The sequence below is a fragment of the Neoarius graeffei genome, chromosome 11, assembly GCF_027579695.1.
Source record: "Neoarius graeffei isolate fNeoGra1 chromosome 11, fNeoGra1.pri, whole genome shotgun sequence".
In the NCBI taxonomy this organism is placed as follows: domain Eukaryota; kingdom Metazoa; phylum Chordata; class Actinopteri; order Siluriformes; family Ariidae; genus Neoarius; species Neoarius graeffei.
The window spans coordinates 3,867,246-3,880,990 of record NC_083579.1 but is presented as its reverse complement, the minus strand read 5'-3'; the positions used below and the strand labels follow the sequence as shown (position 1 = coordinate 3,880,990).

Here is a 13,745-nt window from a genome sequence, read left to right as displayed (position 1 = left end):
GGTCAATATATACTGCAATTAAGTTTCCTGCCTATTTTTCAGTCACATTCTTTACAACAAATATTCGATCATCAGTGGATCGATTCTGCCAAAATCCATCCTGAGCATCACTAATACTTTTCTTGTAGGACTTTTTAAATCTGCGAATGACAATCTTAGCTAAAATCCTACGCATAATTGCTCTGATGGAATGGCCTCGATAGTTTGCTGCTAAGGTTCTTATTCCCTTCTTTAAAAAGGCATTTGCATGTAACCATTCAACTGGTACCTCAGTCATGTTCCACATCAATGTCAACAGCACAAGTATTGCACTTATCAAGTACTCACTATTGTTGTACTACGCTGGTTTTGAAAGGCTTCTTTGGGTCATTAAGGGTTTTTATTCAAACGATATGAAGGACTCTTTCTGATTAGGGGACGAATGAAGGTCACTTGAGGTTTGATTGAGGGAACGGTGTAGTTATTGGTCTGGGATGTGTGTGTGTGTGTGTGTGTGTGTGGGACTGATTATTTGATCTGTTTTGAACCCTGCTGTGTTTGATGTCTGAGGATTTTTTTTCTGATGACTGATACTACGTGATATTAAACTGCTGGTTGACGTCTTGATAATTTCAGTTTTGTTCACTTTGATACTTTTTATTTCCTCTTCACAATGTTCTTTTATGTGAAAGTTTCCTAAGACCCGCTGACAGAAGATGCAAGTGTGTGAGGTCTAATATCTATTTATTCCTCTTCTAAATGCTCTTGATAAAAATCGTTCTGTTTAAGAGCTTTCAAGAGCGCCATTTCAGAAATGCATAGACATCCAGTCCTCATCTCATCTCATTATCTGTAGCCGCTTTATCCTTCTACAGGGTCGCAGGCAAGCTGGAGCCTATCCCAGCTGACTACGGGTGAAAGGCGGGGTACACCCTGGACAAGTCGCCAGGTCATCACAGGGCTGACACATAGACACAGACAACCATTCACACTCACATTCACACCTACGCTCAATTTAGAGTCACCAGTTAACCTAACCTGCATGTCTTTGGACTGTGGGGGAAACCGGAGCACCCGGAGGAAACCCACGCAGACACGGGGAGAACATGCAAACTCCGCACAGAAAGGCCCTCGCCGGCCACGGGGCTTGAACCCGGACCTTCTTGCTGTGAGGCGACAGCGCTAACCACTACACCACCGTGCCGCCCACACTTACTTCTTCATTTTGCATAAATAAATAAATAAAAATAATAATAGCCTTCATTAAGTTTTCTTTTTTAATCTGAAAAGTGCTTTCTTATGGAATATGCTGCTCAGATCTCAGATACAAACATTAATTTTTTTCTGTAACATTTCATTTTGTGCTGAGGAAAAAAAATGAACGTTTGGAAATCTAAAACGTTTCTGTAATGTTTTGACTCGATAATGAATGTCGAAGTTATAAAATAGAAATATACAACAAAGTTTGTATGAAAAAAACAATAGGGGGCTAAGAGTTTTGCACAGTACTGGGTATATACTGTATTTATTAAATAACAAAATGAAGCTGTGTGTGTGTTTAGTAAACACAGAAAAAAAGCAATCGCTTGTCACACAGTAAATGATGTAAAAGCAGCAGGTGCTGATGCGTCGAGGCCCGGTGCGTTGTGCGTTCCTCCCGTGTCCGCGCTGTGTTTCCACCTCAGGATGAAGCGGGTTCTCTGTCAGAACCCCTTTAGCATTCCGCTTATGCTAAAACTGATTGTCCTGTTTGTTCCTTTATTTATGATTATTTCCCGCACAGGGACCGACAGCGAGATCGGGCTGAAAGCAGCAGCACGCCGCAGTCACTGCAGCAGTGCTTTATTTCACACAAACCCAGAGTTTATCCTTCAGAGGCACAGCGTGATATCAGCGCCAAGATCTGTGATCTGTATAAAACGCTCTCGGTGTTGGGTTACTGTCGGAAAATAACATGCACTATATATATATATAAAACATTTACCGTGGAAAAATGTTCACAAAATAATTGATCATTTATGATACATTCACCTGCCACTTTATTAGGAACACCCAGTCATTCACCTGCTGTTTTCTGCAGTTCTCTCTCTCTGTCTCTCTGTCTCGCTTTCTCTGTCTCTCTCTCTCTCTCTCTCTATCTGTCTGTCTGTCTCTTGCTCTGTCTGTCTCTCTCTCTCTCTCTCTCTCTCTCACTATCTCTCTGTCTGTCTCTCTGCCTGTCTGTCTCTCTCACTATCTCTCTGTCTCTCTCTGTCTGTCAGTCTCTCTCTCTGTTTGTCTGTCTCTCTTTCTTTGTCTCCCTCTCTGTCTGTCTGTCTGTCTGTCTGTCTCTCTTTGTCTGTCTGTCTGTCTCTCTCTCTGTTTGTCTGTCTCTCTTTCTTTGTCTCCCTCTCTGTCTGTCTGTCTGTCTGTCTGTCTCTCTTTCTTTGTCTGTCTGTCTGTCTCTCTCTCTGTTTGTCTGTCTCTCTTTCTTTGTCTCTCTCTCTCTGTCTATCTCTGTCTGTCTGTCTCTCTCTTTCTTTGTCTGTCTGTCTGTCTGTCTGTCTCTCTCTCTCTCACTATCTCTCTGTCTGTCTCTCTGCCTGTCTGTCTCTCTCACTATCTCTCTGTCTCTCTCTGTCTGTCAGTCTCTCTCTCTCTGTTTGTCTGTCTCTCTTTCTTTGTCTCTCTCTCTGTCTGTCTGTCTGTCTCTCTCTCTGTTTGTCTGTCTCTCTTTCTTTGTCTCTCTCTCTCTGTCTGTCTGTCTCTCTCTTTCTTTGTCTGTCTGTCTGTCTCTCTATCTCACTATCTCTCTGTCTGTCTCTCTGCCTGTCTGTCTCTCTCACTAACTCTCTGTCTCTCTCTGTCTGTCAGTCTCTCTCTCTGTTTGTCTGTCTCTCTTTCTTTGTCTCTCTCTCTCTGTCTGTCTATCTCTCTCTGTCTATCTGTCTGTCTCTCTTTGTCTGTCTCTCTGTCTGTCTGTCTGTCTGTCTGTCTGTCTGTCTGTCTCTCTATCTGTCTCTCTTTCTCTTTCTTTCTGTCCTTTCTGTCTCTGTCTGTCTGTCTGTTTCTCTCTGTCTGTCAGCCTCTAGCTCTTTCTGTCTGTCTCTCTCTCTGTTTATCTCTCTCATTCTCTCTATCTGAATGTCTCTCTCTCTTGCATTCTCTCTGTCTGTCTGTGTCTCTTTCTGTCTGTCTGTGTCTCTCTCTCTCTCTCTCTTAAACTTTATATGATAAAACAAACAGCTGGTCAGGTTACTAAGACACCCCGAAGCTAACTGTGACAAAGCGTTGGCAGTGGAGGCTCCTTCCAGGTCCCTGTGTCTCAGCTGTTACTCTGGAAACAAAGACGTCTCAGAACCGATGCGATTTCAGCAGCTCTGGGCTGTAAATACAAATAAAAATACAAATCTTTTATGCAGGCCACATTTTTTAATATGAAATGGAAAACAATGTACTTTTTCCACTGAAAAGTCCTTACAGAATACGCTCTCTTTAACATGGCTCAGAATGAATAAATAAATAACCCAGACGCACCACTGCTTTCCCTTTCTTCCTAATGCGCTCTATCACTTTTCTGTTTCTCCCTTTCTCTTTCGCTCTCTTCTATTCACATTCAGGGCTGAATTAATGGAGTCCAGGCAGCGTTTCTCAGCTGTGGCTGCATTTAATCCTGACCTTTAGCATCCAGTAATTCTCTGGGGGATTTTTATTGCATTTAAAGCCCACATCAACTCATTTTTACCATTAATTACTTTCTTACTTAGTGCACCAGAACAACCTCAGAGAGGAATAATCATCATCATCATAATAATAATAATAATAATAATAATAATAATAATAATAATAATAATGCTGCACAGTCCTGCAGTACATTTTTGATGTTATCCTTTAACCACTGAACTCATACGTATGTCTGAGGAGGAAACTGGCTTTGCTTTGCTGGGGTTTTTATCTTAAACACCAGGCACTTTTTTTTTGGGGGGGGGGGGGGGGCAGTCACTCATCTGTGTTAATTAAGACTATAGAAAAGTTTACATGTCCACTTTACGTGTCCATGTTGATTTAAATATTTCTCGTGCCACTGTTGACTGTTTTGTCCTGTAATAATCTCTGGGCTTGTTTGGTTTTCCTGTTTTGTGTTGGCTCCTCCCACCTGCTCACCTGAGGCCTGTCTCACCTGGTTCAGCCTCTATATTAAGATCAGTTTGTGGTTTTTTTTGTTTTGTTTTTGTTTTTTTAACAGAGCACTGCACCTTGTGTTCCATTCATTCAGACACTTTCCTTACACTACTGAATACGGACTATCCATACTGACCCAGCTACTTATTTTGTTTGCCTTTAATTCTTTCTTTAGTTTAAGTTTTGTTTGATTATTCCAATAAATCCTTGGGTTTTCTCATTTAAAGATGTGTGTCCTCCTCTTTTGTTACGATTTTGAGCCGGGTCATAACAGTGCTAAAACTTTTCGGTGCCATCTCTAATAAATATAGTTACCTAATGGGCATGTAATGATATATCATATGACAATAAATCATGATACAAATCTATGCTGATTTGAGTTGACGAAATAAAAAAAAGAATTATTATTATTATTATTATTATTAGGCTTTGTAGTCGCTTAATTTTTAGTGGATGTAATTGCATTGTTTAGACAGCAGAGGGTGCAATAACGTACAATAGCAGGAATGCATGTGACTTCACTATATTCGGAAGTAACACAGCTCTAATGCTGTGAAAACACAAAAAACAGATGGAAAATGTGAAAGAGCTGTAGTGTGATTGTGTACAAATAGATTTAACAGGAAATCAGAGTTCTTTCTCTTTACAGACTGCTGAAAGAGAAAGAAAAGAGAAGCAAATAGAGGCAGAACAAATGTTCATAAAAGTTTATTAAGGAAAGGCCAATATTTTCTTAACTTTTTTCATTTTTAATAAAAGGAATGTTTTAGTTAATAGGCTGTTTAACAGTTATTCCACGAAATCGAGTTGTACATAGGCTGATTGCCAACGAGACGCGTAGCACCGAGATTGAGTGGAATAACTGTTTTATTCTGTCCACATTCACTGGATTTTGAGGAACAGAACATTTTTTTTGCAAATTCAATAAATAAAACTTTCATACAAAACGTATGAAAAAATAATTTCTGCTTAGAATGTAAACAAACAGGCAAAATGACAGAAGCAACTTGCGAAAAATGCTATAATAATAATTCTTGAAAAATAAAAAAGATATGTTCTTACCATCAAATACTTTTATTCCATATTGTGTTGCTTTTTTATATTTTTTGGGGTTTTGTTTTCGAGTAGAGTTTTCAGTTTTGTTTTCGAGTAGAGTTTTCATTTCATCCTCAGTTCATTCAGCAACATGCTTTGCCATTTTGTTCTTCTCTACTCATGGTATATGAGCTGATATCCTAGTCGGAGCGTAGCCAATCAGAGTGTGTGATTGCTCGTATTCAGTGAACATGGATAGAATAAATATATTTTACTCCAACCTTTACAATTGTGGGTAAATAATTATGGTTTGTTATTAAGAAAATGAAACAAAAGGTTTTTTTAATTATTTAACAAAAGGAATATTAGTTGATAATGAATAGGAAAATAAATGTTGCATTTTCTGATCAAAAAATTTCTTACTGAAAATTATTTTTCAAAAATATCATGGGAAACTCAAATTGTGAACCTAATATCATGAGGCTATGAGCCTGTTTAATAAAACTCCCAACTGAAACTCTTGCTGTCTGTCTGCCTGTCTGTCTGTCTGCAGCATGTGAGCTGATGAATCAGGGTATCCTGGCACTCGTGTCATCGACAGGCTGCTCTGCAGCTCGTGCTTTACAGTCCCTTACAGATGCCATGCACATCCCTCACCTGTTCGTGCAGCGTGGAGGGAACGGAGCTCCGCGGGCAGAGTGTGTATTCAACACCAGACCTGATGCGGAGACGTACACACTCGCTGCCCGGCCACCTGTACGCCTCGACCATGTCCTGCTCAGACTCCTGTCTGACCTGCACTGGCGCAAATTCATCATCTTCTATGATGCAGAGTATGGTGAGTGACCATCATCACCATCATCATCACTATCATCATTATCACTATCATCATCACTATCATCATAATCAATATCATCATCATCATCATCACTAACATCACCATCATCACTATCCTCATCATCACTATCATCATGATCATCATCACCACCACCATCATCACTATCGTCATCATCATCACCATCATCATCATCATCATCACCATCATCATCACTATCATCAACACCATCATCACCACCATCATCATCACTATCATCATTATCATCACCATTATCAATACCATCATCACCATCACCATCTTCATCATAATCACCACCATTACCATCTTCATCATCACCAACATCACTATCATCACCATCATCGTCATCACTATAATCACCACCATCATCATCATCATCATCATCATCACTATAATCACCACCATCATCATTATAATCACCACCATCACATCATCATCATCATAATCACTATAATCACCACCATCATAACATCATCATCATTATAATCACCACCATCATCATCACCATCATCATCACTATCATAATGATCATCATCACTTTGTCAACATCTTCCATCTCCCTGTTCTTGCAGGAACACGTATTTGTATTGACATCATATAATTTTAATTTGCTATAACTACACACAACTCAACTCCATTTATCTAATGAATTCTACAGAACTAATTTAAGTGTTTTGTAACTTTTACATTTTTCATTTGTAAATAATTCTGAAAACGAGACTGATATACGGGGCGGCACGGTGGTGTAGTGGTTAGCGCTGTCGTCTCACAGCAAGAAGGTCCTGGGTTCGAGCCCCGGGGCCGGCGAGGGCCTTTCTGTGTGGAGTTTGCATGTTCTCCCCGTGTCCGCGTGGGTTTCCTCCGGGTGCTCCGGTTTCCCCCACAGTCCAAAGACATGCAGGTTAGGTTAACTGGTGACTCTAAATTGAGCGTAGGTGTGAATGGTTGTCTGTGTCTATGTGTCAGCCCTGTGATGACCTGGCGACTTGTCCAGGGTGTACCCCGCCTTTCGCCCGTAGTCAGCTGGGATAGGCTCCAGCTCGCCTGCGACCCTGTAGAAGGATAAAGCGGCTACAGATAATGAGATGAGATGAGACTGATATACAACCCGATTCCAAAAAAGTTGGGACAAAGAACAAATTGTAAATAAAAACGGAATGCAATGATGTGGAAGTTTCAAAATTCCATATTTTATTCAGAATAGAACATAAATGACATATCAAATGTTTAAACTGAGAAAATGTATCATTTAAAGAGAAAAATTAGGTGATTTTAAATTTCATGACAACAACACATCTCAAAAAAGTTGGGACAAGGCCATGTTTACCACTGTGAGACATCCCCTTTTCTCTTTACAACAGTCTGTAAACGTCTGGGGACTGAGGAGACAAGTTGCTCAAGTTTAGGGATAGGAATGTTAACCCATTCTTGTCTAATGTAGGATTCTAGTTGCTCAACTGTCTTAGGTCTTTTTTGTCGTATCTTCCGTTTTATGACGCGCCAAATGTTTTCTATGGGTGAAAGATCCGGACTGCAGGCTGGCCAGTTCAGTACCCGGACCCTTCTTCTACACAGCCATGATGCTGTAATTGATGCAGTATGTGGTTTGGCATTGTCATGTTGGAAAATGCAAGGTCTTCCCTGAAAGAGACGTCATCTGGATGGGAGCATATGTTGCTCTAGAACCTGGATATACCTTTCAGCATTGATGGTGTCTTTCCAGATGTGTAAGCTGCCCATGCCACACACACTAATGCAACCCCATACCATCAGAGATGCAGGCTTCTGAACTGAGCGCCGATAACAACTCGGGTCGTCCTTCTCCTCTTTAGTCCCAATGACACGGCGTCCCTGATTTCCATAAAGAACTTCAAATTTTGATTCGTCTGACCACAGAACAGTTTTCCACTTTGCCACAGTCCATTTTAAACGAGCCTTGGCCCAGAGAAGACGTCTGCGCTTCTGGATCATGTTTAGATACGGCTTCTTCTTTGAACTATAGAGTTTTAGCTGGCAACGGCGGATGGCACGGTGAATTGTGTTCACAGATAATGTTCTCTGGAAATATTCCTGAGCCCATTTTGTGATTTCCAATACAGAAGCATGCCTGTATGTGATGCAGTGCCGTCTAAGGGCCCGAAGATCACGGGCACCCAGTATGGTTTTCCGGCCTTGACCCTTACGCACAGAGATTCTTCCAGATTCTCTGAATCTTTTGATGATATTATGCACTGTAGATGATGATCTGTTCAAACTCTTTGCAATTTTACACTGTCGAACTCCTTTCTGATATTGCTCCACTATTTGTCGGCGCAGAATTAGAGGGATTGGTGATCCTCTTCCCATCTTTACTTCTGAGAGCCGCTGCCACTCCAAGATGCTCTTTTTATACCCAGTCATGTTAATGACCTATTGCCAATTGACCTAATGAGTTGCAATTTGGTCCTCCAGCTGTTCCTTTTTTGTACCTTTAACTTTTCCAGCCTCTTATTGCCCCTGTCCCAACTTTTTTGAGATGTGTTGCTGTCATGAAATTTCAAATGAGCCAATATTTGGCATGAAATTTCAAAATGTCTCACTTTCGACATTTGATATGTTGTCTATGTTCTATTGTGAATACAATATCAGTTTTTGAGATTTGTAAATTATTGCATTCTGTTTTTATTTACAATTTGTACTTTGTCCCAACTTCTTTGGAATCGGGGTTGTATACTGTATCACACTTTAATATGAGAAGTTCCAGGCTGTTGCACTACAGAACGGGGAAATGTTTAAGGGTGGTGAATGCTTATTATATACAAGCCAGTGTAAATGAAGAGAAATGTTTAAGTGTGTGTGTGTGTTAGGAGTGCGCAGTGTTACTAAATGAAAAACAGCGTACTTATATAAACAGACGCATCGATCAGTCGTTTCTTCACTAATGTGTTTCGAAGAGCACTTCACTTTATTTCGCATGGTGATCACTAACAGTTACAGCAGTGTGTTTCAGACACTTTAAAACATTTCAAAATCAGCCTCAACTCTTTCGTGGTTAAAACTTCCAAATGAGCAAGTGCACACTTCAGTCACTTACACAAACACGCCCACGTGCTGTCAGAGTTGATATAAATGCAGAATGAGCCTGTGCTGTTCTGTCTGTCAGTGTTGATTTAGTGAGAATCTCCCAGCGTGTTGTTCTGCTGCACCTCTGCAGCGCTTCACGCGGCTCCGTTTTTTAGCTATGCGTTATCGTTATCTCAGAGGCTGAAATTTTTCTCGGCTTCGTGTTGTCTGTAAAACGCTGTCAGAGCACAGCAGGGGGAAAAATGAGCTCCGGTGAGAATTATTTCTGTCTGCACTGAGGTACAAACTCACAGCTGTTTATTCACTTATGGAATTTATGGTCGTGCTGTGGAAATATAACTCTATATACAGGCTCCATCACAGACACCAAACACTCTAAAGGCTTTCTATCATTGCTGGTGACTTCAGTCACACAAATCTGAGGAAATAAATAAACTTCAACAGATTTTTATTCCAACTGGGCCACTGCATCACGTTCACGATAACACCATGAGACCATACTAGAACTTTCTGTGCTGCTAATCTTCACGTAGCTTCACATAACAAGTAAAGGGACATGAAAATCCTGAGAGTAAAATTCCACCCTGAATTAAAATTGTGATCTTCAGGCTTGTGAGTGACACAACAGAAAAGCATTCACTGTATCATCTGGAGATTGCTAATTCGAATCCTGATGCTGATTCAGGTGGGAACTCAAGAGAGCAAAATTGGCCATACTCTCAGAAAGGGAAGGAGGTGTGGCATACTCTCTCTACCCTATCAATTACAGCAAGACTAGCCAATCGTGGGTGGGTGGGTGGCTGTGAGCTCATGCCTCACTGGTTGTTAGCTGTACTGAGACAGCGGCAACCTGTCTGGTGGATGGGGATTGCCCATTGACCATGGAGGGGGTAATCAAACTGATCTTCAACAGTTTTTTTTTTGTACTTAAAGTCACCTTCTTTTAGTTTAATCCTCTTTCTTTGACATGTTGGTCTATTTTCACTTGGATTAACAGTTTCCTACATTACCCACAATGCTATTTGACTACCTGCTGATGGTGGTTTGGTTGGGTTTAGCACTTCCTTCATCTCTACCTAGACAGAGCAATGCAGTGGCACTTTAGTGTTTTAGCCTGTCCACTTCAAAGGGTCAGACCAAAAGACCATCATACAGTACAAATGGTACCTACTGCCATCTGGCAAGGTATGCTGCAATACAGATGCGTGTAGGGAGTCAAACTCTTGCAGTTACCAGAGGACCAGCCCCCCACTGTAATCCTAGCTGTATAGTACAGTAAGTGAGAGGCCAAGGGCTAGAGCAGTGGAGATTGGCACTGCCCAATACGCCTTAAGGGCCTGGTTAGTACTGGGACGGGAGATTGACTGGGAAGACCAGGTCCTGGCATGGGAAAGACTTTGACTTGGACTTCAAATCAGCTTCAACTTTCATACTAGTTCCACCGGCAGCACTATCACTATCATCCCATAACTAACCAAGTCATGTCTCTGGTGTAACTCAACAAAACAGTGTCATATACATAGGTGCATTGCATTCTGGGATGCCATACAGTATGCCATCTCTGGATCACTTGAAAATGGTGAGAGAAAAGACGCTCTTCTATTTTTTTTTTTTGTCAGAGCTAACAACCAAACCTTATCAATGTGACATCCGTGCAGGACACGACTGCTCAACCTGTCACAGGAGTAAAAAATAAAACCGCACCAACCAACAAATCAGCACCAGAATCACTAAACACATCACTAATATCTGAAATTAGCATACATGGAGGGTGAAGTCTTCCTTTAAAGTGTGAGAGCAGTTTCAGCACTGCAGGGTTGGTTTGATGTTTAAAGATGCAAGGGAATACACAGACTTGAAGGATTTTGCATTGTCTGTCACTGGCTCCATACCCAGGAAGATTTAATCACCCAAACTGTCACAACAAAACCTAACCAGTCATCCAGGCTGAACACTGCAGTCGGCTCACTGCTCACACACTGAACAGTCTGAATGTAATAAATATAGCCGTTATCCAGAGAGACTTACAGAACTGATCCTCATGTGAATTAAAAAGTAAGCAATAAAGTGTGACCGGGCATGAGGTTATAGGAAAATAATCAACAATGAATTTACTGTTAACACTCCAGGCTTGTACAATTTCCTATAACAGTGCATCTCCAACTGGAATGGCCAGGTCCTTTGGCTATTATAAAAGGGAAACCTGCATGACCGATGTCACATTAGTGATATTAGCAAAGAATGGTAGCTGGTTGTCCAGAACTATGTCACTAGATCTTGATATGAGGATGCATCTCCAGGAATATACACCTGGAACTGATTTTCAGGGGAGCATCCATGACAACATATCATGGCCTAATGGTTAGAGAAGCAGTTTTGGGACCAAAAGGTCACCGGTTTGATTCCCTGGACCAGCAGGAATGGCTGAAGTGCCTTTAAGCAGGGCACATAATCCCCAACTGGGTATGTTGTACAACCCTGATTCCAAAAAAGTTGGGACAAATTGTAAATAAAAACGGAATGCAATAATTTACAAATCTCAAAAACTGATATTGTATTCACAATAGAACATGTCGAAAGTGAGACTTTTTGAAATTTCATGCCAAATATTGGCTCATTTGAAATTTCATGACAGCAACACATCTCAAAAAAGTTGGGACAGGGGCAATAAGAGGCTGGAAAAGTTAAAGGTACAAAAAAGGAACAGCTGGAGGACCAAATTGCAAGTCATTAGGTCAATTGGCAATAGGTCATTAACATGACTGGGTATAAAAAGAGCATCTTGGAGTGGCAGCGGCTCTCAGAAGTAAAGATGGGAAGAGGATCACCAATCCCCCTAATTCTGCGCCGACAAATAGTGGAGCAATATCAGAAAGGAGTTCGACAGTGTAAAATTGCAAAGAGTTTGAACAGATCATCATCTACAGTGCATAATATCATCAAAAGATTCAGAGAATCTGGAAGAATCTCTGTGCGTAAGGGTCAAGGCCGGAAAACCATACTGGGTGCCCGTGATCTTCGGGCCCTTAGACGGCACTGCATCACATACAGGCATGCTTCTGTATTGGAAATTACAAAATGGGCTCAGGAATATTTCCAGAGAACATTATCTGTGAACACAATTCACCGTGCCATCCGCCGTTGCCAGCTAAAACTCTATAGTTCAAAGAAGAAGTCGTATCTAAACATGATCCAGAAGCGCAGACGTCTTCTCTGGGCCAAGGCTCGTTTAAAATGGTCTGTGGCAAAGTGGAAAACTGTTCTGTGGTCAGACGAATCAAAATTTGAAGTTCTTTATGGAAATCAGGGACGCCGTGTAATTCGGACTAAAGAGGAGAAGGACGACCCAAGTTGTTATCAGCGCTCAGTTCAGAAGCCTGCATCTCTGATGGTATGGGGTTGCATTAGTGCGTGTGGCATGGGCAGCTTACACATCTGGAAAGGCACCATCAATGCTGAAAGGTATATCCAGGTTCTAGAGCAACATATGCTCCCATTCAGACGATGTCTCTTTCAGGGAAGACCTTGCATTTTCCAACATGACAATGCCAAACCACATACTGCATCAATTACAGCATCATGGCTGCGTAGAAGAAGGGTCCGGGTACTGAACTGGCCAGCCTGCAGTCCGGATCTTTCACCCATAGAAAACATTTGGCGCATCATAAAACGGAAGATACAACAAAAAAGACCTAAGACAGTTGAGCAACTAGAATCCTACATTAGACAAGAATGGGTTAACATTCCTATCCCTAAACTTGAGCAACTTGTCTCCTCAGTCCCCAGACGTTTACAGACTGTTGTAAAGAGAAAAGGGGATGTCTCACAGTGGGAAACATGGCCTTGTCCCAACTTTTTTGAGATGTGTTGTTGTCATGAAATTTAAAATCACCTAATTTTTCTCTTTAAATGATACATTTTCTCAGTTTAAACATTTGATATGTCATCTATGTTCTATTCTGAATAAAATATGGAATTTTTAAACTTCTACATCATTGCATTCCGTTTTTATTTACAATTTGTACTTTGTCCCAACTTTTTTGGAATCGGGGTTGTACTTTGCTCTGGATAAGAGAATCTGTTAAATGCCATAAATGTAATGTAACATGTCATGTCCAACAGATATCCTGTGATCCAAGTGGAAATATGAGTGTCTGCAAGGGAAAAGGACAGGAAGAGGTCAGTATCATTAGCATAGCAGTGGTAAACCCCTGCGGAGAAACTGCTTCACTGAGAGAGAATTGATAGGGGCCAAACACTGAGCCTTGTGGGACACCACTTGAGGGTCTGCACCTGTCACCTGATATGATAAGCAAGTCTTGTTGAGTCATGAATTCCCAGGCTTGCAATTGATAGTGGCAAAGGCTGTTGAAAGGTCAGAAAGGATTAGAACTGATGGCTGATGTCATAGCACAAGGAGCCACAAAGACCATGTCTGTGGAATGCACTGCCTTGAGGCCAGATCGTTTAGGATCTTGAAGGTTGTTCAGGGTAAGAAAGAAAGGCAACTAATTGTATACAGCGTGTTCAGCAATTTTAAGAAAAAATGAGAGATTGTAGTGTAGGTAGTTGTTATTCTCTAAGGCAGGGGTGTCAAACCTGATCCATAAAGGGCCGTGTGGCTGCAGGTTTTCATTCCAGCCATGCAGCA

At 41.2% G+C, this 13,745-nt stretch overlaps 1 protein-coding gene across 1 annotated transcript in view; it reads left to right on the top strand.

Moving 5' to 3' along the window:
* Positions 1–13,745, top strand: part of grid1a (glutamate receptor, ionotropic, delta 1a) — a 473,301-nt gene that overhangs the window by 314,492 nt on the left and 145,064 nt on the right. Inside the window, exon 3 of the mRNA XM_060934832.1 lies at positions 5,729–6,013. Coding sequence (XP_060790815.1) covers positions 5,729–6,013 — 285 coding nt within the window. The remainder of the gene's footprint in view (positions 1–5,728; positions 6,014–13,745) is intronic.